At 42.6% G+C, this 26,144-nt stretch overlaps 1 protein-coding gene and 1 gene segment (V, D, J or C); both read right to left on the minus strand.

Annotated features, from left to right (window-relative positions):
• TESPA1 (thymocyte expressed, positive selection associated 1) overlaps positions 1–26,144 on the minus strand; it is a 361,089-nt gene that overhangs the window by 198,209 nt on the left and 136,736 nt on the right. The window lies entirely within an intron of this gene.
• LOC103675687 lies at positions 22,622–23,297 on the minus strand. The segment is given in 2 exon segments: positions 22,622–23,022; positions 23,137–23,297. Coding segments are annotated over 2 exon segments (447 nt in total).

Genomic DNA, 26,144 nt, shown 5'->3' on the forward strand with positions numbered 1-26,144 from the left:
ATGTTCAGGGCAGATCCAGAGGGGAGGTAAAAAGGAAGGAAAGATGAGCCTGAATGTGGAATGCTTTGGAGGCACAAAGACAAGACAAGAATATACCAGGTTGCCTCCTGAGTAATTCCCTAGAAATGTGCCTTGAGTGTTTAACAGTAAATATAAATCTAAAAAAAAAAATGTCGATTTGAATACCTTTGATCCCTTTTTGTCGTCTGATTGCTGTTGCAAGGACTTCTAGTACTATGTTGAATAATAGTGGCGAGAGTGGGCATCCTTGTCGAGTTCCTGATCTTAAGGGAAAGGCTTCCAGCTTTTCCCCATTGAGAATAATATTTGCAGTAGGCTTTTCATAGATGGCTTTTATGAGATTGAGAAATGTACCCTCTATTCCTACACTCTGAAGGTTTTAATCAGGAAAGGATGCTGTATTTTGTCAAATGCTTTTTCGGCATCGATTGAGAGGATCATATGTTTCCTGAGTCTTTTCTTGTTGATATGATGTATCACGCTGATTGATTTGCGAATATTGAACCACGCTTGCATCCCAGGGATGAATCCCACTTAATCATGATGGATAATCCTTTTAATGTACTGTTGGATTCTGTTAGCAAGTATCTTGTTGAGGAATTTGGTGTCCATATTCATTAGGGAAATCGGTCTGTAATTCTCCTTTTTGAGGGGGTCTTTGCCTGGTTTGGGGATCAAGGTAATATTGGCCTCATAGAATGAGTTTGGTAGCTTTCCTTCTGTTTCTATTTTTTGAAATAGCTTTAGGAGAATAGGTATTATTTCTTCTTTGAATGTTTGGTAGAATTCCCCAGGAAAACTGTCCGGGCCTGGAGTTTTGTTATTTGGAAGGTTGTTTATCACTGACTCAATTTCTTCATAATTAATTGGCCTGTTTAAGGAATCAATTTCTTCCGGTTTCAATCTTGGTAGTTTATAGGTTTCCAGGAAGGATTCCATCTCTTCCAGATTGCTTAGTTTATTGGCATATAGCTGTTGATAAAAATTTCTAATAATCCTTCCAATTTCAATGGTGTTCGTCGTGACCTCTCCTTTTTCATTCATAATTTTAATAATCTGGGTCCTTTCTCTTTTCTTTTGGATAAGTCTTGCCAGTGGTCTGTCAATTTTATTGATTCTCTCAAAGAACCAGCTTCTAGTCCTGTTGATCTACTCTACTGTACTTCTGGTTTCTGCTTGATTGATTTCAGCTCTAATTTTGGTCAACTGCTTCCTCGTGCGTGGATTAGGCCTGTCCCTCTGTTGCTGTTCCAGCTTCTTGAGGTGAGAATATAAAAACTGCATTTTAGATTTTTCTATTCTTTTGAGTGAGGCTTGGATGGCTATGTATTTCCCCCTTAGGACTGCCTTTGCAGTATCCCATAGGTTTTGGACTGTTGTATTTTCATTCTCATTGGTCTCCATAAATTGTTTAATTTGATTTTTGATTTCCTGGTTTATCGAGTCATTCCTGAGCAGGATGGTTCTTAGTCTCCAAGTGTTTGAGTTTCTTCCAAATTTTTCCTTGTGGTTGAGTTCCAATTTCAGAGCGTTGTGGTCTGAGAATATGCAGGGGATAATTTCAATCTTTTGGTATCGGTTGAGACCTGTTTTGTGTCCCAGAACATGGTCTATTCTTGAGAATGTTCCATGGGCATTAGAATAGAATGAGTATTCTTTGGTTCTGGGGTGTAGTGTTCTATATATATCTATGAGGTCCAACTCGTCGAGTATGGCATTCAAAGCCTTTGATTCTTTGCTTAGTTTTTGCCAGGGTGTTCTGTCTATTTCTGAGAGTGGAGTGTTGAGGTCCCCTACTATTAATGTATTTTTATTTATATGTCTCTTTATTCTGGTTAAGAGTTGGCTTGTGTATCTTGCTGCTCCCCTGTTGGGGGCATATATATTTATAATTGTCATATCCACTTGTTGAATACTTCCCTTAAGAATAATATAGTGCCCTTCTGCATCTCTAACTATAGTCTGTAGTTTAAAATCCAATTTATCTGATATGAGAATTGCTACCCCAGCTTTCTTTTGAGGTCCATTTGCGTGAAAGATGGTACTCCATCCCCTTACTCTCAGTCTGAATGCATCTTTGGGTTCGAAATGAGTCTCTTGTAGACAGCAAATGGATGGGTCATTTCTTTTTATCCAATCTGCAACCCTGTGGCGTTTTATGGGATGGTTCAAACCATTTACATTAAGACTGATTACTGAGAGATATGATTTTAATGTTGCCATGTTGCCAGTAAAGTCTTTGTTTGTATTGGCTGTGACTTTCTGTTCTGTATCACTCTTGGGGCCTTTTTACTTTTATAGAACCCCCCGTAATATCTCCTGTAGGGCTGGTTTCGTGGTTACAAAATTGGTTAGTGACTGGCGATTCTGAAATGTCTTTATTTCTCCATCAATTCTGAATGACAGCCTTGCTGGATAAAGGATCCTTGGCTGCATGTTTTTCTCTGAAAGAGCTTTAAATATGCTCCCCCAACCCTTTCTCTCATTCCAGGTCTGTGTAGACAGGTCTGACGTAATTCTGATGCTTTTGCCTTGGTACGTGAGAAATTTCTTTGCCCTGGCCGCTTTCAATACTGTATCCTTGCATCTAATATTTGCGAATTGCACTATGACGTGACGTGGCGTAGGTTTGTCGTGGTTGAGCTTGGGAGGGGTCCTCTCTGCCTCTTGGACACGAATGTTTGTTTCCCTTGCTAGATTAGGGAAGTTTTCAGCTACAATTTGTTCAAATATCTCTTCTAGACCTCTGTTTTTCTCCACCCCCTCGGGGATGCCGATGATTCTAACATTGGATCGTTTCATTGAGTCAGTAATCTCCCGTAACCTACATTCGTGGGCGTGGATTTTTTTAAGACCATCTTCTATTTTCATTTTTTCCTCTATTAACCCATCCTCCAATTCACTAACCCGTTCCTCTGCTTCTGCGACCCTGGCCGTCAGAGCCTCTAGTTTTGCCTGCATTTGGCTCATAGAATTTTTAATTTCTGTCAGATTCGCTCTCATTTCTGTCCTTAGGGATTCTATATTCTCAGTAACCTTTTCGTTAATAGTTTTTTCAATTCTACTCATCATTTTGACCATCGTTACTCTGAATTCCATCAGAACGGGGGGGTAATCAGAAGCGGGAATGAAGCATGAGAGACTATAGACTATGAGAAACAAACTGAGGGAGGGGGGTGGGGGAATGGGATAGACTGGTGATGGGTAGTAAGGAGGGCACGTATTGCATGGTGCACTGGGTGTTATACACAACTAATGAATCATCGAGCCTTACATCGGAAACCGGGGATGTACTGTATGGTGACTAACATAATATAATAAAAAAAATCATTAAAAAAAATAAAAAAATAAAAATAAATAAAATGTGTTGGGGGGGAAGAAATTGTCACTGATCACAGAGAAAAAAGGCCTTCTGCTCCTTCCTTTTCCTGTTTACCAAGAAAACATGAATTGTAAATTTTTTCTCTGCCCTCCCTTAATTCCACAATGTGTTTCGCATGTAAATAAGACCCTTGTCATTTTTACAAGCAAGGGATCTCTTTTCCAAGTTCCTAAGACTCATCACTTTGAAATGAAACAGCAAGGGTGACAGTGCCCCTACTTTACAGTTTCATTGGGATGAAGAGCTCCAGTCTAACAAGACTGGGAACCTGGCTCTAATTTACAGAACTACTTCCTGGCATGAATGTAGGAAATTGTTTTCCTAGAAATTTTGGATATTGACCTCTTATGTGATGTATATGTTATAAATATTCTCTCCTATTCCATAGGTTGTCTTCACTTTGTGAAATTTCCAAGGCATCCTACTCCATTCCTGACGTTTTGTTGGATCATGAGTTACACAGGGAAACCAGCTGTGCCCTGTACCAGTGTGAGCAATGGTGGAATTTATTTTTTTTATAATAATTTTTTATTGCACTAAGTTGACTGTGTCCCTAGAAAATTCATCAAGGGAATGTCTTCCTTTCAGACATTGTTGGAGGACAAGAGAGGGTGAAGAACTGATTTCTCGTGGCCACAATGCAGGAAGCCACCTCTGCACAGGATTGGCAATCGTCTTCAGAGCAAGGAGAGAGCCTGTGAGCTCAGGACAAGTTTTGGTGTCACATCCCCATGAATTTCCACCACTGTGATAACTGCCACTGGCTGTATATGAGTCACAGTCATAATCAGCCTCATCCTCCATTGGGAAACCAGAGATGGTCAGGGAGGCTGTGTGGCCAGAGCTGGAGCCAGTGAAGCGATCAGGGATCCCTGAGGGCTGCTTATTGACACAATGAATCATAGGTTTAAGAGTCGATCGCAGATGCTGTTGCTGCCAGGAAACAGTCAGATGCCCAATATCACTGTTCATTCAGGCACAGGAGATGGTGACAGTCCTTCCCAGAGGCCCAGGTACTGAGGGAGGCTGGTTCGGGGCACACTGAGTCTAGGACAATGAAAAGTACAAAACACACTCCTTTTAATTAATTACTGGGCCTGGTAATACCGAGGAGGACAAACAGATGGGCCCACATGTACCCATGGTCCCTTGCATGGAGGCCTCACCTGTGCCTTTACTTAGGAGGGTAAGGTGGACCAGAGTCCAGGTCATGGTGGAGACACCCCAATAGCACTGACTTCTGATACTCCAACCTTAAGGCTGGCTGCCCCCTTCCTCTAATCCCCTACCCCTGCTTGGAAGAGGAAGAGGCCTTCATCCAATGTGCTTCCTGCACAAGCCTCTCCTCACCCCCTCAGTTCTGACCCTTCATTCTCGGTATATCTGCATCCCGGGGCAACAGAACTTAGCTGAAGGATTCCAATAATTTGACACGGATTTTCTATGGCAGAGCTCATGTTTCCACCCAGGAAATGGAGCCAGACTTGGAATGTCCCTTAGTTCCTACTGTGGGAGTCCCCATATAGTTGAGGAATGATCCCATTCCTTTCCACTTGTGTTGTGCTGATTGTGCCTGGGAAAAATAACCCGAGGGGCTGGAGTTAGAGAGATTCACTCTTTCCATGGCAGGCTCCAAAAACAGAGCAGGGGGTTGTTCCCATCCCTTATCTCCTACTCTCCTCCTCAGTAGGGTGGGTCCTCCTGCTTCTCAGTCCCCTTCCTTGCAGGACTCTGAGGCTGAAGTCTGCAGGTGTTTTGTGGCCTCGCACACAGGGGACTTATTGGGGCAAAATAGATATGGATCACCCTTCACACATGGTCCTCCTTTGCGTGACTCAGGAGGAATCTGTTCTTGGGACTTTGCATAGGTCAGGGTAAATCTCAGTCATGACCTTCCTCAAATCCAGGTCCTTGCTGCCCTCTGTTGGTCACAGATGGTGCAACCCAAGCACCAGGGAAGGCTGCTGAGTGAGAGCTGGAATTTCTTCTCTGCTCCCTCTCCCCCTTCCTTTTTCTCCTTCCAGTCAGTACCATAGATAACTCTTAAATCCATCTTCCTCAAGAAAGGAATGGGTCACCTGCCACACCAGGTCACCTGCCACTTCAGACCCTACCCCGCAGAAGTAGCTAGCTTGTCCCCTTAACAGCCGTGTCACACGGTTTGTGTTAGTGTGGCAGTTCTTGGCTCAGGGCTGCGGAAATATTAGAGGTCAAATTAAACCATCCACTGAGGAAAGCCAGGATGAGAACAATGGCACAGGCGAGGAAAAAAAAAAAACCTCTTGGTTACTTATACTGTTGAATCAAAAAATATAGGGAGAGAAAAAGAGAAAGAGAGAGAGTTCAGTCAGCATCGGAAACAGCCAAAGTACGCTTGAGCAGTTTTCCAGGGTTTGTGAATTATGTAGAAGAGAACTGGAGTCAGGATTACTCTAAAGAGCCCACCTCTGGGACTTAACATCAGCGTGTATTTCTCTATCCCATGGGGCAGAAGACATTCTAAACTTAACCTTCTCTGTAGAGAGACTAACAGCTCATAACTGTGCACCTTCCTGGGGTAAAGTCCTTTCCATTCCCAGAGAGCTGCCTGACCTGTGTGCTTTCTCATTAGATGGTTGAAAGGGGAAATACCAATCAGGCTGAATGGTCCGTTTCAGAAGAGACAGGACTTTCAGGAAATGGACTTCGACTTTTGTGAAGTGTGAATTCCTAAAGAAACTACTGCACCTGCCCCAGAGGATGAAGGGGGCTCCATGGAAATGTGCATCCAGATGTCCCCATGTTGGGTGAGCACCTTCAGAGCAAGTAGGGAGCCTGTGAACAGGGGGCAGGTTTTTGGTCTCACTTCCTCATGAAATGGGATCACTGTGAAACATTGTAGCTACCACCATATGACCATCAGTAATACTCAGCCTCATCTTCAGCCTGGAGCCCAGAGATGGTCAGGGAGGCCGTGTTTCCAGATCTGGAGACAGAGAAGGGATCAGGGATTCCTGAAGGCCGAGTATTTACATTATACATCAGGAGTTTGGGGAAGTGCCTGGGAGCTACTGATACCAGGAGACATAATTACCACTCCCAATGTTACTGCTGCTTCCAGCTCAAAAGATGGTGATGGTCTGACCCAGGGTCCCGGATACTGAGGGAGGCTGAGTTAGGGAAGACTGTGCCCAGGATCCTGAAAAATGAATGAACACGATCTAGTGAGTTTAGTTCTGGGGCCCCAGGTGAGTCTGAGGAGGAGACAAAGGATCAGCCCAGATGTCCCTGTGCTCCCTTTCCTGGAGGGCTCACCTGTGTCCTGAGTGAGGAGGGTGAGGAACACCAGAGCCCAGGCCACGGTGGAGACCTCCGAGAGCACTGATTTCCCAGACCCCAACCCTGAGCCTGGCTCCCCCAAAACTCTCATATCCACTCCCCCTGCCTCTGAGGAGGGAGGGCCTCCATGCAAATGTACTTCCTGCCCTGCCTCTCCTCACCCACTCTGATGTGATTCTCTATACCAAATACTTCTTCATCCCTGGGCAACAAAGCCTAGGTGTCCAGATATTAACACATTTCCCATGCATTCACTGAATCATGAGAGGCAGAGTCTGTGACAGACCCCACGAATTCAAACCAGCCTTGGAATATCCCTGACATCCACTGGGGAAGTCTTGGTGTGGCTGGAGGAGCAATCCCAGGACCACTTCGCTGTGCAGGAGGAGTGTTAGGAAAGCTTTCCAGGCTGGCTGAGATTAGGGGAGATTCAATTACTCCTCTCGCCAGGAGCACAAGCAGAGCTGGAGTCTCATTCTCCCTCAAATCACTCTTGGTGCCCTCAGTTAACTTTTCTCAAGACTCACTCTCCTGCTTTACAGTGCCTTGAGGTTAGGAGATGTTTACTGGAACTTCCATAAAGGGAACTACTGGAATACAACAGATAGTAGGCCGCCCTTCCCTTGTGTCGCACATAGAGTGGCTCCAGAAGCACATTTGGACCTACCTCCAGGATAAGAGAACAGCAAAAATTGCTTTTCCCAAATTCAGGTCCTCGCTGCCTCCTAGTGGCCACAGAGGATAAAGGCCAAGCACCAGGGAAGGCAGCTGAGGGAGCTGGAAACCCATGCTCTGCTCCTGCTCCTGCTCACCCTCCAAATCTTCCCAGCTCTGTCCCAACCTCTGACCCTTTCTGGTGCAATTCAAGATCCTTCCCATTTCTCCTTTATTTCCTCCATAATGAAATTAGGCAGCTGCAACATCGAGTGGCACAGATGCTCTTTCTCAAAGTCACCGGGAAAGCCCTGTCAGAAGGATAGAGTGTGTGAGGTGGACGTGGCTCAGGGCTGAGGAAACATCACACATTGAATTAATCCAGCCCCAGTCAGTTCAAGGACGACAAAAGAGGGATATTGAGAAAATGATTGAATTCTCAACATGATTAAGAAATAAGAATAATTTAAGAAAGAGAGCTGAGGAGGGTGGAGAAATACCTCATTGAAATCCAGAGAAAGGATTCAGGGTCTGAGCCTCTGGGAGAAGGAGACGGGAGTCAAGATTGGTCTCAGGGGTCCTGCTCCAGGGACATCTCACAGGGCAAGTCTGTGTGCCCAGGAAACACAAGATCTTTTCCATCTGCCTCTTGGTCCACATTTGTGACCTGACCTCACAGCTAGGTCATTCCTAAGCAAAGTCTCTTCATCCACAGAGATGTATGACCTAGTGTGCTTTTCTAGTAGCAGGTGGGTTTGGAGAAAAACTGTTCAGGACTCACAACTTCTTTCAAGGAGTTTTGTGGAAAAGAGATGCTCTGATGAGACTTTTCATATCACTATTCATATCATAAGACAGAGGCTTCAGGAGATTCTGAACAATCTGTCTCTGGACCAGACCATGGGATGAGCAGAGTGGAGACCACTGGGATGGGGGCAAGGAAAAGTGTTCTGGGAAACAAGAATCGTTTGGGACTTGAGATTGTTTATGTGCTTTAAACATTCAACTACTAAACATTTAGAACTTTCTTTAGGAAATGATGTCTACTTTTGGGATAAGAATAACATAGTAACTAGATCATGACCTTGTCAGAATCAGGGACACATCTGAAACTAGACTTGCAGCCCATTGGTTTGGATCACTGTGTCTTGGGATCACAGCAGAGAGACCACCTGTGAACATTCTGGTGTCCACATGCTTCCTGCAGAAAACCAACACTGCTCTTCCCGAGGAGATATCATGCATCTGTTTCATCTCTGTGAGTACTAGCAGCACCCTCAGGGCCTCCATAAGAGAGGACTAAGGGTTTCATGTCAAGTCTTTTTGAGTATTCTGCCCACACAATTACACATCACAGAAATAATAAGCTTGATTACCACAAAAGGAGGCAAATTGAACACTTGCACATAATATGATGAATGCACAATACAGCTAAAGCGTGTAAAGTTTTTAAAATCACAAAAATCAATATCTAGGTTGTATCATTCAGGATATAATAAGTACAGAGATTCCTTTAATAATAGCAAGTTAAGGGATAGAGAGAGAAAGAGAGAGAAAACGTCCAGATCACATGTATGGTATCTGACCCAGAAAATCAATGGACCCATGAATGGTTACTCATTCACGTGCTGATTCCTTCCCATGTAGTATAATAAAAGCACGGGTGGATTAGCTGGCCTCACAGACTTCTAAAATATTTCAAATCATTCTATCTGAAGTGTCTATCTTCTCATCTTTTAAATGAAGATTTTGAAACAGGTACTGTTGAATTATTTGAGGAGACCTAGAAGACTGTTCTTGCAGTTTGAGGCACAGCATACGAGACAGAAGGGCTATGGCAGCTCCACAGATCTCATGTTGGAGTAATCCTGTTCACTCCACAACTAGCCTGTGATTTGCCTGGCAATTTCCCTATTATGAAAATAGAGACTAATTTCTAGAAGGAAACTGTGGTCCCATCTAAGAGGAGACAGAATCCAAGTGGCAATGGGGGCTCCCTGCCCTCCCGTGCGATGTGGGTACTTTGTAAAGATCTCACTGATGCCATGAATGTCAGGGAGCACAGCTTACACTAGAGGTCCTAGAGCCCACCCAGACAATGGTCCCTCTGCCAACTTGTTTGTCTCCATGAAGAACCACACCCTACAGCAGGTGCAGCCTCTAACCAGCCTCTCATAGACAGGGATCCATGAGTCAGGGCACTATTCTGTGTTCAGTAGCACAGACTCGGTTCCCACTGTGCTGACAAGGATGCTGAGGAATTCCATGTACGACACTCTTCTGGCCTCAATAATTCAATAATTCTACAACTAAAGTGCTGCCTGTTTACTGGGGAAAGGAAGAATGTACGTGGTGAGAAGATTTTTGAAAATAATTGATGGTGATAACATTATGGAAAGATTGAGCTCTCAAGTGGGTGATGACTATCCGGAGAAACCAAACTATACACATTGTGTTGTGTGTGTGTATATGTGTGTATATGTGTGTGTGTGTTTATTTGTTGTATTTTAAAATATATGATGTACTTATATGCATTTATATAAGTATATAATATACTTTATACATATATAACATGTTTTGTACATAAGTATAATATATATAAATTATATGAGGTCTACATTATATATAAATATACAAAAATGATACATATACATTTAAAATATATTTGTATACTTGTGAAGTGTATCTAATCAGGACGGACTCACATTATTATTGAGACAGGGAACTTCTTGAGCTGCCATCTGCCACCTACAGAACCAGTATAGTCAGCGGCATAATTCACTTAGGTCCCAAAGGCCTGAGAACCAGGGAAGCCAGCGGATCCAGGCCTTCCAGCCCATCGGGAGAAGAAGGTGATGTGAGATTCCCAGCTCAACCAGCGATGTTAGCAGTGAGGGGAATTCCTCCGTCTGTGGCCTTTGTTCCGCTCAAGCCCTCATGCATTGGGTCAGGCACACACACCTTATGTACAACAATCTACTGTATTGAACCCACAAATTCAAATTCTAATCTTAGCAAGGAACACCCTCACAGGGAAAAATAGAAATAATGTTTCCTCTTTGCACCCTGTGCAGGTTGATGCAAAAACTTCACCATCTCAGTGACCATCTTTCCTGATTCTTCAACAGGTAATGAGGTTGTTGCGAGGACATGGCATTTCCAGTGCTAAACTGGGAAACTTCTGGCAACATGACTAGAGTTGGTCGCCCCCGGGGTCTTGTGATACCCAAGCCTAGATTTATTCAGTTGTTCAAGGACTCCATAGATTTACTGTTAAATCTTTTAATACATTTATTTAGGTTTATATAATTAGTGATCCATTCTAACTGCAATTCCAGCTAGATATCGGTTGCACGTCAGGAAAATGGATGCATTGGCTTTCCTGAGGAAAGAGGGACACAACCAACAGCTTTCTCTTCCAATATAGAAGAGAAGGAACCATTTTTGAGAGAGCTCTGGCTAACGGGGACAGTCTCTTCATTTCTATGTGGCTGAATTGAAAAGTAGAGAAGAGTCCCATTCTGGGACCAGAGCACAAAGGCAAAGAGGAAGCCATCATTGTACTCATTAGATGCAGTGTTGCGCTAGGATGTTCTGGTGATCAAGCAGAGGAGATAAAGGAGAACTGATTTTTAGGACCATGTCTCATGAAGCCCCCTCTGCAGAGGGTTGGGAAGCATCTGCAGGGAAAAGGGGGAACCTGCGAACACAGGGAAAGTTTTGGTCTCACTTTTCGATAACGTGGAAATTAATACTACCAGCAGTGATAACCAGCCTCACCTTTAGCTTAGCATCTAGAGATGGTCAGGGAGGCTGTCCTGCCAGACTTGGAGGCAAAAAAGCAATCAGGGACACCTGAGGGCCCTGTTTTTGTACAGTAAACCAGCAGTTTCAAAGCCATTCCTGGGTGCTGTTGGTACCAGGAGATTTCATTATGACTCCCCAATATCATGCTGCTTCCAGCACAGGAGCTACTGACAGTCTTTCCCAGAGTCTTGCAGAACAAGAGAGGCTGAGTTAGGTTAGACCGAGCCCATGGCCTAAAAAGGGAAGAACACACATGCTGAGTTCAGTCCTGGGGCCTTAAAAAACTGAGGAAAAGGAGACAATGATCAGCTCAGATGTCCCTTTGGTTCCTTCCACAGAACTTCAAGAATGCCTTGAGTAAGGAAGTTGAGGAGGACCTGAGTCCAGGCCGTGGTGGAAACACCCCAAGAACACTGACTTCTGAGACCCCTACCCCTGTCCAGGCTCCCTAAGACCTCACTTATCCCCTGCCTGTGCCCCACAGAATGGAAAGGCCTCTATGCAAATGTGCTTCCTGTATCTGCCTTTGCTCACCCCTTCTACCTACCCTGCATTCTAGATACTTTTCCATCCCAGGGCAGCTAACATAGGTGAAGGATTAAAACACGTTGACATGAATTTTCTAGGACACAACTCATGTTGGTGCCCAAGAAATGGAGCGAGACTTGGAATGCCCCTTAGTTCCTACAGTGAGTATCCCCATGCAGTTGACAAATAATCCCAGAACTTACCCTTTGTGCCATGTGGATCGAGCGTGAGAACAGGGCCAGGAAAGGCTGGAATTAGGACAGATTCACTCTTTCTTTTGTAGGCACCAAAACAAAGCTGGAGTTGTTCACATGTCTCACAGCCTTCTTCTCCTCCTCACTAGCATGGGTTCTCATGGCTCTTTTGGTCCACTTCCTCAAGGGGCTCTGAGTCTGAGGACTGGAGGTGTTTGTGGACTTTTGTGTAAGAATTTATTGAGACAGAATAGATTTGGATCACCCCTCCCACGTGGTCCTCTTCTGCAGCACTCAGGAGGAATCAGCTCTTGGGAATTCTCATTCATGACCTTCCCTAAATCCATATCCATGATACCCTGGTGGCCACACGTGGTGCAACCCAAGCACCAGGGAAGGAAGCTGAATGAGAGCTGGAATCCCTGCTGTGATCCTTCTCCTCCATCCTTCTTCCCAGCCCAGTTACTACCAAGTCCCTAGATTCCTCTTCAATCCATTAGAGTTCATTTGACTTTTTTTCCGTCTTCCTCAGGATTGGAATAAGTCACATACCATACCAGGTGGCTTGGACTCACCTCTCAAGAACCAGGTAGCTTCTCCCCTTCCCCAGACTTGTCACAGAGTTCCTGTTAGTGTGAAAGTTCTTGGCTCAGGGCCAAGGTAATGTTAGAGGTCAAATAAAAGCAACCCCTGAGGGAAATCTTGATGAGCACAATGGCACGGGGAGACCAAGGGTTGGTTTCTCATGATCTTGATATCAAAACTATTGCAGCGTGACAGGCCCCTCCACCAGAAGTCAGGGTGAAAAATCAAGAAGCCCACATCCCTAAGGTCCCTATAAGACAAGTGCATACTGCCTGGGTCCTGGTCAATAATTTGGGCTCTGGACAACCCCGCAACTCTCCTCATCAGAATGATGAGAAGGAGAAATCCCCCCCAGCAAAGAAAGACAATGAGACTGTGGCCTCTGCCACAGTACTAATGGATATGGATATAACCAAATTATCAGAAATGGAATTCAGAGTAACAATGGTCAAGATGATGTGTAGACTTGAAAAAAGTATTAACAAAAATATTAATGAGAATATAGAATCTCTAAGGGTGGAAATGAGAGCAAATCTGGAAGAAATTAAAAATTCTATGAACCATTTGCAGTCAAAACTAGATGCTCTGAAGGCCAGGGTCACTGAGGCAGAAGAACGTATTAGTGAATTGGAGGATGGGTTAGTAGAAGAATAAGCGAAAATAGAATCTGGACTTAAAAAATTCCATGCCCATGAATGTAGGTTACAGGAGATCACTGACTCAATGATACGATCCAATGTAAGAATCATCGGCATCCTCAAGGGGGAGGAGAAAAACAGAGGTCTAGAAGAGATATTTGAACAAATTGTAGCTGAAAACTTCCCTAATCTAGCAAGGGAATCAATCATTCGTGTCCAAGAGGCAGAGAGGGCCCCTCCCAAGCTCAACCAAGACAAACCTACGCCACGTCACGTCATAGTGCATTTCGCAAATACTAGATCCAAGGTCACAGCATTGAAAGCGGCCAGGGCAAAGAAATCTCTCATGTACCAACGCAAAGTTATCAGAATTACGTCAGACCTGTCTACACAGACCTGGAATGAGAGAAAAGGTTGGGGGGCATTTTTAAAGCACTTTCAGAGAAAAACATGCAACCAAGGATCCTTTATCCAGCAAGGCTGTCATTCAGAATTGATGGAGAAATAAAGACCTTCCAGAATTGCCAGTCATTGACCAATTTCATAACCATGAAACCAGCCCTCCAGGAGATATTAAGGGGGGTTCTATAAAGGTAAAAAGGCCCCAAGAGTGATACAGAACAGAAAGTCACAACCAATAGAAACAAAGACTTTACTGGCAACATGGCATCATTAAAATCATATCTCTCAATACTCAGTCTCAACATAAATGTCCTGAATGTTCCTATAAAAAGCAACAAGGTTGCAGATTGGATAAAAAGAAATGACCCATCCATTTGCTGTCTACAAGAGACTCATTTTGAACCCAAAGATACATTCAGACTGAACATAAAGGGATGGAATACCATCTTTGACACAAATGGACCTCAAAAGAAAGCTGGGGTAGAAATTCTTATATCAGATAGATTGGATTTTAAACTAAAGACTATAGTTAGAGACACAGAATGGCACTATATTATTCTTAAAGGATGTATCCAGCAAGTGGAGATGACAATTATAAATATATGTGCATCCAACAGGGGAGCAGCAAGATACACAAGCCAACTCTTAACCAGAATAAAGAGACATATAGATGAAAATACATTAATAGTAGGGGACCTCAACACTCCACTATCAGAAATAGACAGAACACCCAGGCAACAACTCAGTAAAGGAACAAAGGCTTTGAATGCCATTCTCAACGAGCTGGACCTCACAGATATATATAGAACACTACACCCCAGAACCAAAGAATACTCATTCTATTCTAATGCCCATGGAACATTCTCAAGAATAGACCATGTTCTGGGACACAAACCAGGTCTCAACCGATACCAAAAGACTGAAATTATTCCCTGCATATTCTCAGACCCCAACACTTTGAAATTGGAACTTAACCACAAGGAAAAGTTTGGAAGAAACTCAAACACTTGGAGACTAAGAACCATCCTGCTCAGGAATGATTTGATAAACCAGGAAATCAAAAATCAAATTAAACAATTTATGGAGACCAACGAGAATGAAAACACAATGGTCCAAAACCTTTGGGATACTGCAAAGGCAGTCCTAAGGGGGAAACACATAGCCATCCAAGCCTCACTCAAAAGAATAGAAAAATCTAAAATGCAGTTGCTATATACTCACCTCAAGAAGCTGGAACAGCAACAGAGGGACAGGCTAATCCACGCACGAGAAAGCAGTTGACCAAGACTAGAGCAGAAATCAATGAATTAGAAACCAGGAGTACAGTAGAGCAGATCAACAGAAATAGAAGCTGGTTCTTTGAGAGAATTAATAAAATTGACAGACCCCTGGCAAGACTTATCCAAAGAATAGAGAAAGGACCCAAATTAATAAAATTATGAATGAAAAAGGAGAGGTCACAACCAACACCAATGAAATTGGAAGGATTATTAGAAACTTTTATCAACAGCTTTATGCCAATAAAGTAAGCAATCTGGAAGAGATGGAGGCCTTCCTGGAAACCCATAAACTACCAAGACTGAAACAGGAAGAAATTGATTTTTTAAACAGGCCAATTAATTATGAAGAGATTAAGTCAGTGATGAACAACCTTCGAAAAAATAAAACTCCAGGCCCGGATGTTTTTCCTGGGGAATTCTACCAAACATTCAAATAGAAATAATACCTATTCTCCTAAAGCTATTTCAAAAAATAGAAACAGAAGGAAAGCAACAAAACTCATTCTATGAGGCCAATATTACATCGATCCCCAAACCAGGCAAAGACCCCAACAAAAAGGAGAATTATAGACTGATTTCCCTAACAAATATGGACACCAAAATCCTCAACAAGATCCTGGCTAATAGAATCCAACAGTACATTAAAAGGATTATCCATCATGACCAAGTGGGATTCATCCCTGGGATGCAAGCGTGGTTCAATATTCGCAAATCAATCAGCGTGATACATCATATCAACAAGAAAAGACTCAGGAACCATATGATCCTCTCAATCGATGCCGAAAAAGCATTTGACAAAATACAGCATCCTTTCCTGATTAAAACCCTTCAGAGTGTAGGAATAGAAGGTACATTTCTCAATCTCATAAAAGCCATCTATGAAAAGCCTACTGCAAATATTATTCTCAATGGGGAAAAGCTGGAAGCCTTTCCCTTAAGATCAGGAACTCGACAAGGATGCCCACTCTCGCCACTATTATTCAACATAGTACTAGAAGTCCTTGCAACAGCAATCAGACAACAAAAAGGGATCAAAGGTATTCAAATCGGCAAAGAAGAAGTCAAAATGTCTCTCTTCGCAGATGACATGATACTCTATATGGAAAACCCAAAAGAAGCCACTCCCAAACTATTAGAAGTTATAGAGCAATTCAGTAACGTGGCGGGATACAAAATCAATGCTCAGAAATCAGTTGCATTTCTATACACGAATAACGAGACCGAAGAAAGAGAAATTAGGGAATCCATCCCATTTACAATAGCACCAAAAACCATACGTTACCTTGGAATTAACTTAACCAGAGACGTAAAGGACCTATATTCTAGAAACTATAAATCACTCTTGAAAGACATTGAGGAAGACATAAAAAGATGGAAAGATATTCCATGCTCATGGATCGGAAGAATTAACATAGTTAAAATGTCCATGCTACCCAGAGCAATCTACACTTTCAATGCTATCCCGATCAAAATACCAAGGACATTTTTCAAAGAACTGGAACAAACAGTCCTTAAATTTGTATGGAAACAGAAAAGGCCCCGAATCTCCAAGGAACTGTTGAAAAGGAAAAACAAAGCTGGGGGCATCACAATGCCGGATTTCGAGCTGTACTACAAAGCTGTGATCACAAAGACAGCATGGTACTGGCACAAAAACAGACACATAGACCAATGGAACAGAATAGAGAGCCCAGAAATGGACCCTCGGCTCTTTGGGCAACTAATATTTGATAAAGCAGGAAAAAACATCCGGTGGGAAAAAGACAGTCTCTTCAATAAATGGTGCTGGGAAAATTGGACAGCTACATGCAAAAGAATGAAACTTGACCACTCTCTCACACCATACACAAAAATAAACTCCAAATGGATGAAAGACCTCGATGTGAGACAGGAATCCATCAAAATTCTAGAGGAGAACATAGGCAGCAACCTCTACGACATCGGCCAAAGCAACCTTTTTCATGACACATCCCCAAAGGCAAGAGAAACAAAAGATAAAATGAATTTATGGGACTTCATCAAGATTAAAAGTTTCTGCACATCCAAGGAAACAGTCAGAAAAACTAAGAGGCAGCCCACGGAATGGGAGAAGATATTTGCAAATGACACTACAGATAAAGGACTGGTATCCAAGATCTACAAAGAACTTCTCAAACTCAATACACGAGAAACAAATAAACAAATCAAAAAATGGGCAGAAGATATGAACAGACACTTTTCCAATGAAGACATACAAATGGCTAACAGACACATGAAAAAATGTTCAAAATCATTAGCCATCAAGGAAATTCAAATCAAAACCACACTGAGATACCACCTTATGACTGAATTAAGAAGCTGTGGTCCATATATACAATGGAATATTACTCAGCTATCAGAAAGAACGAGTTCCCAACATTTGTTGCAACATGGATGGCACTGGAGGAGATAATGCTAAGTGAAATAAGTCAAGCAGAGAAAGACAATTATCATATGATTTCTCTCATCTATGGAACATAAGAACTAGGAAGATCGGTAGGGGAAAGGGATAAAGAAAGGGGGAGTAATCAGAAGGGGGAGAAGGGGGAATGATGCATGAGAGACTATGGACTCTGAGAAACAAACTGAGGGCTTCAGAGGGGAGGGGAGTGGGGGAATGGGATAGACAGGTGATGGGTAGTAAGGAGGGCACGTATTGCATGGTGCACTGGGTGTTATACGCAACTAGTGAATCATCGAACTTTGCATCAGAAACCAGGGTTGTACTGTATGGTGACTAACATAATACATTAAAAATATTATTAAAATATCTGCATCTGAAAAAAAAAGAAAAGGGGTTCTTGTGTGCACAGCAGTTAAGCATCTGCCTTTGGCTCAGGGTGTGGCCCGGCGTTATGGGATCGAGCCCCACATCAGGCTCCTCCGCTATGAGCCTGCTTCTTCCTCTCCCACTCCCCCTGCTGTGTTCCCTCTCTCACTGGCTGTCTCTATCTCTGTCGAATAAATAAATAAAATCTTAAAAAAAAAGAGAGAAATGATGTCAAAGAAAATGGCTGGCACTTAATGAGAAATTCTATGATCGCTTCAATGAGAATTGCCTGAAGCATTGAATCTCTGATTACACTGTAGAGAAAAATACTAGTCAATATTTTGATCATTTGGACACCTAAAATTTTTCAGATCATCTCTATCAAAAGTAACCTCATTACGGGTGCATGGCTGACTCAGTCACTAGAGCATGTTACTCTTGATCAGATTCATAAGTTTCAGCACCATGTTGGGTGTGGAGACTACTTTTGAAAGACTTGAAAAGCAATTTTTAATGGGCACCTACATGGCTCAGTCTGTTAAGGGTCTGCCTTAGGATCAGTCCATGATCCGAGGGCCCTGGAGTGAAGCCCTGGGTCAGACTCACTGCTCGGAGGGAGTATGCTTCTCCCTCTCCCTCTCCCCACTCATGCTTCCTCTCTAATTTTTGCTCTCTCTCAAATAAATTAATTAATTTAAAAACATGTTTTAAAAACTGACCTTTCTTCACCTAAAACTAAAATAATATTATATACCAATTTTACCTAAATTTTTAAAACAGCTACCACTCTCATCTTTTCATAAAAATATTTAAGTGTATGCTGCTTCAATTTTTCAGAATACCCAAGAGGCTGTTCCTACAACTTGAGTCTCCACATACTCAAAACATAAAGGGCTATGGCAGTCCCATTATGTCATACTGGAGCCATCCTGTTCAAACAATATCTATGCTTAGGATTACTCTGTAAGATTCCCTATTATTAACATACTAACTACTGTCTGAGAAGGACATTGTGGCCCCATCTTAAAAAGAGACTCATTAGGGGCGCCTGGGTGGCGCAGCGGTTAAGCGTCTGCCTTCAGCTCAGGGCGTGATCCCAGCGTTCTGGGATCGAGCCCCACATCAGGCTCCTCCACTATGAGCCTGCTTCTTCCTCTCCCACTCCCCCTGCTTGTGTTCCCTCTCTCTCTGGCTGTCTCTATCTCTGTCGAATAAATAAATAAAATCTTTAAAAAAAATAAAAAATAAAAAAATAAAAAGAGACTCATTAGAATAGGAAATGGTGCCTCCGACACTCCACTGTCCATGTAGATACTTGTTAAAGATCCTATTGATGTCATTCCCGTCTGGAAGCACACTTATGCCAGATACCACAGAGAATAACCAGACAGAGGCCCCTCTACCTCCTTCAGGTTTTCTCCACCAGGACACACATCCAACATCCAGATATAGTCTTTCTACAGCCTTCCACAAACATGAGGGACTAACTTAGGTTTTTATGCTGTGTCCTCAAAAGCAAATGCTCCTTATTACCATGATTTGACCCCAATGCTTAGGGGTCCATGTGAGGCTCCTTTCCAGCCTGGATGAATAACACATGAAGGTACTGAGCATTTATTGGAGGAAGAAAGGAGGTAACTGATGGCTGAGTAATATTCCATTGTATATATGGACCACGTCTTCTTAATCCAGTCACCTGTTGAAGGGCATCTCGGCTCCTTCCACGATTTAGCTACTGTGGACAATCCTGCTATGATCATTGTGGTGCATATGGCCCTTCTCTTCACTATGTCTGTATCTTTGGGGTAAATACCCAGTAGTGCAATTGCTGGATCAGAGGGTAACTCAATTTTTAACTTTTTAAGGGACCTCCACGCTGTTTTCCAAAGTGGCTGTAACAACTTGTATTTCCACCAACAATGTAGGAGGGATCCCCTTTCTCCACATCCTCTCCAACAATTGTTCTTTCCTGCCTTGTCAATTTTTGCCATTCTAACTTGTCTAAGGTGGTATCTCAGTGTGGTTTTGATTTGAATTTCTCTTATGTCTAATGATTTTGAACATGTTTTCATGTGTCTGTTAGCCATTTGTATGTCTTCTTTGGAAAAGTGTCTGTTCATATCTTCTGCCCAATTTTTGATTTGATTATTTGTTTCACGTGTATTGAGTTTGAGAAGTTCTTTGTAGATCTTGGATACTAATCTTTTATCTGTAGTGTCATTTGCAAATATCTTCTCCCATTCCGTGGACTGCCTCTAAGTTCTTTTGACTGTTTCCTTGGCTGTGCAGAAGCTTTTTTCTTGATGAAGTCTCACCAGTTCATTTTTTCTTTTGCTTCTCTTTCCTTTGGAGATGTGTCATTAAAAAAAAGTTGCTGTGACTGATATCAAAGAGGTTGCTGCCTATGTTCTCTTCTAGGATTTTGGTGGATTCCTGATTCACATTGAGGTCTTTCATCCATTTGGAGTTTATCTTTGTGTATGGTGTGAGAGAGTGGTTAAGTTTCATTCTTTTGCATGTAGCTGTCCAATTTACCCAGCACCACGTATTGAAGAGACTGTCTTTTTTCACTGGATGTTTTTTCCTGCTTTGTCAAAGCTTAGTTGCCCAAAGAGCTGAGGGTCCATTGCTGGGTTCTCTATTCTGTTTCATTGTTCCATGTGTCTATTTTTGTGCCAGTACCATGCTGTCTTTGTGATCACAGCTTTGTAGTAGAGCTCAAAATCTGGCATTGTGATGCCCCCAGCTTTGTTTTTCCTTTTCAACACTTCTTGGCGATTCATGGCCTTTTCTGTTTCCACACAAATTTAGGGGCTTTTTTTTTCCAGTTCTTTGAAAAATGTCATTGGTATTTTCATCGGATGCCATTGAAAGTGTAGATTGCTCTGAGTAGCATGGACATTTTAACTATGATAATTCATCCAATCCATGAGCATGGAATATATTCCCATCTTTTTGTGTCTTTTTCTTCAATGTCTTTAAGAATGGTTTGTAATTTCTAGAATATAGATTCTTTATGTCTCTGGTTTAGTTAATTCCGAGATGATGTGTGATTTTTGGTGCTATTGTAAATGGAATGCATTCCCTAATTTCTCTTTCTTCAGTCTCATTGCTCGTGTGTAGAAATGCAACTGATTTTTGAGCATTGATTTTGTATCCCGCCACATTGCTGAAATGCTCTATAAGTTCTAGTAGTTTGGGGGTGGATTATTTTGGGTTTTCCATATAGAGTATCATCTCATCTGCGAAGAGAGGCAGTTTGACTTCTTCTTTGCCAGTTTGGAAAGCTTTTATCCCTTTGTGTTGTCTGCTTGCTGTTGCAAGGACTTCTAGTACTATGTTGAAAAATAATGGCGAGAGTGGGCATCCTTGTCGTGTTCCTGATCTTCAGGAAAAGGCTTCAAGATTTTCCCCATTAAGAATGTTATTTGCTGTAGGCTTTTCATAGATGGTTTTTATGAAATTGAGGAATGTGCCTCTCTCCCTACACTGTGAAGGATTTTAATCAGGAAAGGATGATGTATTTTCTCAAATGCTTTTTCTGCCCACAGCCATCAAAAGGAACGATTTCTCAACATTTGCTACAACATGGACAGAACTGGAGGAGATAATGCTAAGTGAAATAAGTCAAGCAGAGAAAGACAATTATCATATGGTTTCACTCATTTATGGAACATAAGAAGTAGGAAGATTGGTAGGAGAAGAAAGGCAAGAAGAAAGGGGGGAAAACAGAAGGGGGAATGAAGCATGAGAGCCTATGGACTCTGAGAAACAAACTGAGGGCTTCAGAGGGGAGGGGGTTGGGGGAATGGGATAGGCTGGTGATGCGTATTAAGGAGGGCATGTATTGCATGGTGCACTGGGTGTTATATGTAACTAATGAATCATTGAACTTTACATCAGAAACCAGGGATGTACTGTATGGTGACTAACATAATATAATAAAAAACATTAAAAAAAAAACCTAGGGATGTACTGTATGGTGACCAACATAATATAATAAAAAATAATTACTAAAAATAAAGAGAGGAGGTAACTGGAAAGAGATTTTTAAAAGTAACTAAATGAGAGAACAGAGTGAGATACTGAGTTCTTAGTTATGCTGACCTTGCATCCTGAATTGCCCCAGAGAGAGTAATTGCTAGGATGTGGCACTTTCACAACAAAAACTAGGAAGGTTCTGGCAAACTGAAAACAATTGGTTACTGAAACAGGTTTTCTTTGGTCTACACCAGGCTCATTTAAGGGACAGAGAATCCTTGGATATATATAATGTGTATTTGTACTTAGTTATTTGTCATAATTGGGATTCCTTGTAGAACGTGGGCTGGCTCCTCTTGAAACTCAGATATATATAATGGGGTTCCTGAGGAATGGAGACAAGCCCTCTCTTCCCATGTAGAAAATGGAACCATATTCAAAAGAGCCTACCCTGTCAGGGAGACAGGGCTGAAACCAGCATAAGGATTTATTGGTCAGATGGTAGGGGAGCTTCCCTATACGGTATAATCTCAACTCCAAATCCCCTGCTCAGCTCCTTGGATATGGGGGCATTGAAGAAGAACACTGGAAAAACAGTATCTTCCTTTTCTACTCATTCCTTCATCAAGATTTTCAGCTTTTCACCGTGTTGCTCTTTTCTCAAACACCTACATGCAGATCAATATCCCACCAAGGTGGATCATGTTGACTAGAGTGTGGCAGACACTGAGTTAAGTAATACAAGGTCATTTCTGGATAAATTATTCCGACAAGGCCTAACAGAAGTGAGAGGCTGTCATTGAAAGACAGAACGTCCCTAAGACCTGTGAAAATTAGACAGAACAAAGATCTGTCAATCTCTTCCTACCATTGAGGAATGGGAAGATCATCTTCTGGGAACATGTAAAGGAACAAAGAGACTGATATTCCCCAGACAATTCACCAGGAAGCCTATTCCACTTTACTACATTGCAGGAGGGAGAGGACCTGAGAGAGAACTGAATTCTCAAGGCCGTATTGCATGAAGCCGCCTTTATACATGGTTAGGATTGAGGAAGCATCTTCCGAGTAAGGAGGGAGGCTGTGAGAACAGGACAGGTTTTGGTTTTACTTCCCCATGAACTTAGACCACTGTGATAAGTACCACCACTACTAGCTGAGGCACAGTAATACTCAGCCTCATCCTCAGCCTGGAGTCCAGAGATGGTCAGGGAAGCTGTGTTGCCAGACTTGGAGCCAGAGAAGCGATCAGGGATCCCTGATGGCCGAGTATTTACTCTGTAAATCAGAGTTTTGGGGGCCATGCCAGGATACTGTTGATGCCAGGAGACACCATTATACCTTCCAATGTCATTGCTGGTTCCAGTACAAGAAATGGTAACTGTCTGTCCCAGAGTCCCAGACACTGAGGCCGGCTGAGTCAGGGTAGACTGGGCCCAGGAACCTAAAAAAAGGATAAATGCAATAGTTAGCTCTGTGCCGGGGCCTCAGGTGAACCTGAAGAGGAGAGAAAGGATCAGCTTAGATGTTGCCAAGGAGCCTTCCGTGGGGACCTCACCTGTGCCCTGAGTGAGGAGACTGAGAAAGACCAGAGTCCAGGCCATGGCGGTGACTCTTCAACAGCACTGCCTTCTGAGACCCCCAATCCCAGGCTTGTCTCTCCCAGACCTCTATTATCTCCTCCCCTCCCTGCCTGAGGGAGGGAGTGGACTGCATGCAAATGTGCTTCCTGCACCTTCCTCTCCTTACCGGCTCTGATCTGACCCTTCATCCTAGATACTTGTACATCCTTGGTCAGTGAATCTTAGCTGAATAGACTCAAACACTTTGACATGTACCTTCTGAAGGTCAAGAATTTGAATTTTTATGCCTGATATGTCCACAAGAGAAGGATCTCCTGAAGACATCATGCATGTGAGTTCCTGGATCTTCTGTGTTTCTGCAATACCATGAGTATTTCTCTGTGACCATGCAAGACTTGGGGCCCTTCCTTCTGTGCCCTCTGTTGGGCACCAGCTTCTCAGGATCTCTCTACTGTTAGGAAAGTGTCTCTGCTGATGCCAGTGGAAACATCTGCTGTGAGTTGGTGGTTGGTGCTGGGCTCTCCCCCAGCTGCAGGCTTGCCACAGTCCCACCCATACTTGTTGGTGGTGATGGACATGCAACATTGAAACCCATCAGCTTGTCAGTCACCCCAGCTACTTACCCACATGCCACATGGAGGGTCAGGCCCACAGGTGGAAGCAAACCCTAGGAGGGAAAAAGGAGCACCTGCCAGGACATTCTGCACATTCCACTCATGAACAAGCCACTTGCCCTTCTTTAGCCGAAAATCTCAACCTGAGAAATGAAGAAGAAAGTTTCACTGTCCATGGTACATTATCTAGTGAGAGATGAATCAGAATAGGGTTGTGTAGGGTTGATAATGAGACATTTCTCAGTGCCCAGAGGGTTATTTGTTAGAAGATTTATATTTTCCAGCTCTCCTTTCATTTATATTAGATCTATTCGTCTGACAGTAGACACATGCTTTATCTACTCAGTTTTACACCACCACTCACCCACTGGGAACCATAAAAGTAATCTCTTGACCTTGTACCAGTGAAGGAAGAGAAGCATTGTGGAATATCCCTTCCTATTTCTTTCCTGTGAAAGTTTTAAAATTCATTTTCAATTTCCCCTTTTCCCTAATGCATGTTTCCACAGGTAACATAGCCCAAATTGGAAGTACTGTTATCAGGCTCAGTTTCCATTTAAGGCATAGTGAGCAGACACCACAATTCCCCAAGAAATGCTGCTGTAAGCCAAGAAGTAATGCACGTGGGAGCTGTTTGAGTCCCTAGAACAAGCTCCTACAAGGCAGATTGGGAATGACATTGACATTTCAAGTAACATAGAAACAGTGCTGACTTTCCTCTTTTCCCTTGACAGTCTTGCCACCTGCCCTCAAGGCAGCTGGGAGCCAGGACCAGGCACCAGCTTGAGACAGAAAGAGATCCAGGACTAGCCCATTGTTCTGGCTTGACATGTGAGAAAGATGATTTCTAACACTCAGAGCATGATTGGATAACCGTTTTTTCTTTTCTTTTAGGGTTTCTTCTTTTCCTTCTCTATGCCCATTCAGAAAGGAAATATTTGTATAGTGAGAAAAATAACAGTGATGAATTTGGGAACTTGCTTTTTGGCCCAAAGCACTATCCTCTCTGTCCTCGTGCAACAAGGCTCAGACATCAGCATTTTTATGGGAATTTCGTAACAGTAGAAAGGAGCCAAAGATCCAGGTTTCTATCCACAAGACCAGAAGTAAGATCCAGGGAACTTGAAATACTGGGGAGATGGTAGAGGGAGACAAGCCTGGGGAAACAATGCTGTAAGTTTTTTACGAGTTCGTGATTCATTTTTTTTTAATAATGATTTTTTATTTTATTATGTTAGTCACCATACAGTACATCCCCGGTTTCCAATGTAAGGCTCGATGATTCATTAGTTGTGTATAACACGCAGTGCACCATGCAATACGTGCCCTCCTTAACATTTCTAAGCCACACTTGTGCAGTGTCTGACACTAAGGAGGATGGAAAGATGAGGGTAAGAGAACTGGAAGGGGCTTCCACTGACATCCCAGATGTGATTTGTGGAACTCAATGTGTAGTTCCACTTAGGACAGATGCAAATAACAGAACAAAGGCTTTGCAAAGTGTCTGACAGAGAAATCACATTCCACAGAAAGCTCTTTGAAACTAGGAGCTTGGACTTGATTGGGTCAAGTATCTGCTAAAACAAAAAGTTCAATTGGGATTTACACAGGAATCCCAGTTTCATAACATAACACTGGATAGATTCAGGACAGGTGCCAAAATTACTCAGTATATGAAACAAGGAAAATCCCAGCTGGCCTGGAAAAGAAATTTAAAGATACTTAACCCAGTACGACAGATAATTTGGATTTTCTCACAAAGACTTTCAACCAGCTACTTAAAAACTGACACAAAAAAAGGGGAGAATTTCTTTGAAAATTACCAGAGGGATAGTACATCTCAGCCAAGAAATAGAAGACATAATGAAGCACATCTCAAAAGTACATTATATGGAACTGACTACAGATTGGAAAAGAAAAGACTAATGACTTCAGGGTCATAGCATACAAAAGTATGCAATCTAAATTATGGATGGAAAAAAGATTTAGGGATCAAAAATTATCAGAAAATTGTGGAACCTCTTCAGGTGCCCCAAAATGCATAGAATAGGGTATCCTAAAAGAGAAAACAAGGAGCACTAAAAGGAAACACGTGTTTCCAGAAGCTGAACAAACCCCAAAGACAAGAAACATAAAGAAAGGCACATTTTTTCTGATTTGTGCAGGTGTGGACTCTTTTCCAGACAGCTGTTTGACTTGAGTAAGTATTGATGTTGTAGTAATTCATCAACCAAGGAATTTTGTCCCCTCATGACTCTCAACTGGTCATGAGTATCGAAATGATGATGGAGATGAAAACAAAAATTAGAGTGAGTGCAAGTTATTACATAAACAGCTAAGTCTCTATAACACCTCTCTCTAGTGTAGTA

This window comes from Ursus maritimus, unplaced genomic scaffold (assembly GCF_017311325.1).
Source record: "Ursus maritimus isolate PB19 unplaced genomic scaffold, ASM1731132v1 scaffold_26, whole genome shotgun sequence".
NCBI classification, from domain to species: domain Eukaryota; kingdom Metazoa; phylum Chordata; class Mammalia; order Carnivora; family Ursidae; genus Ursus; species Ursus maritimus.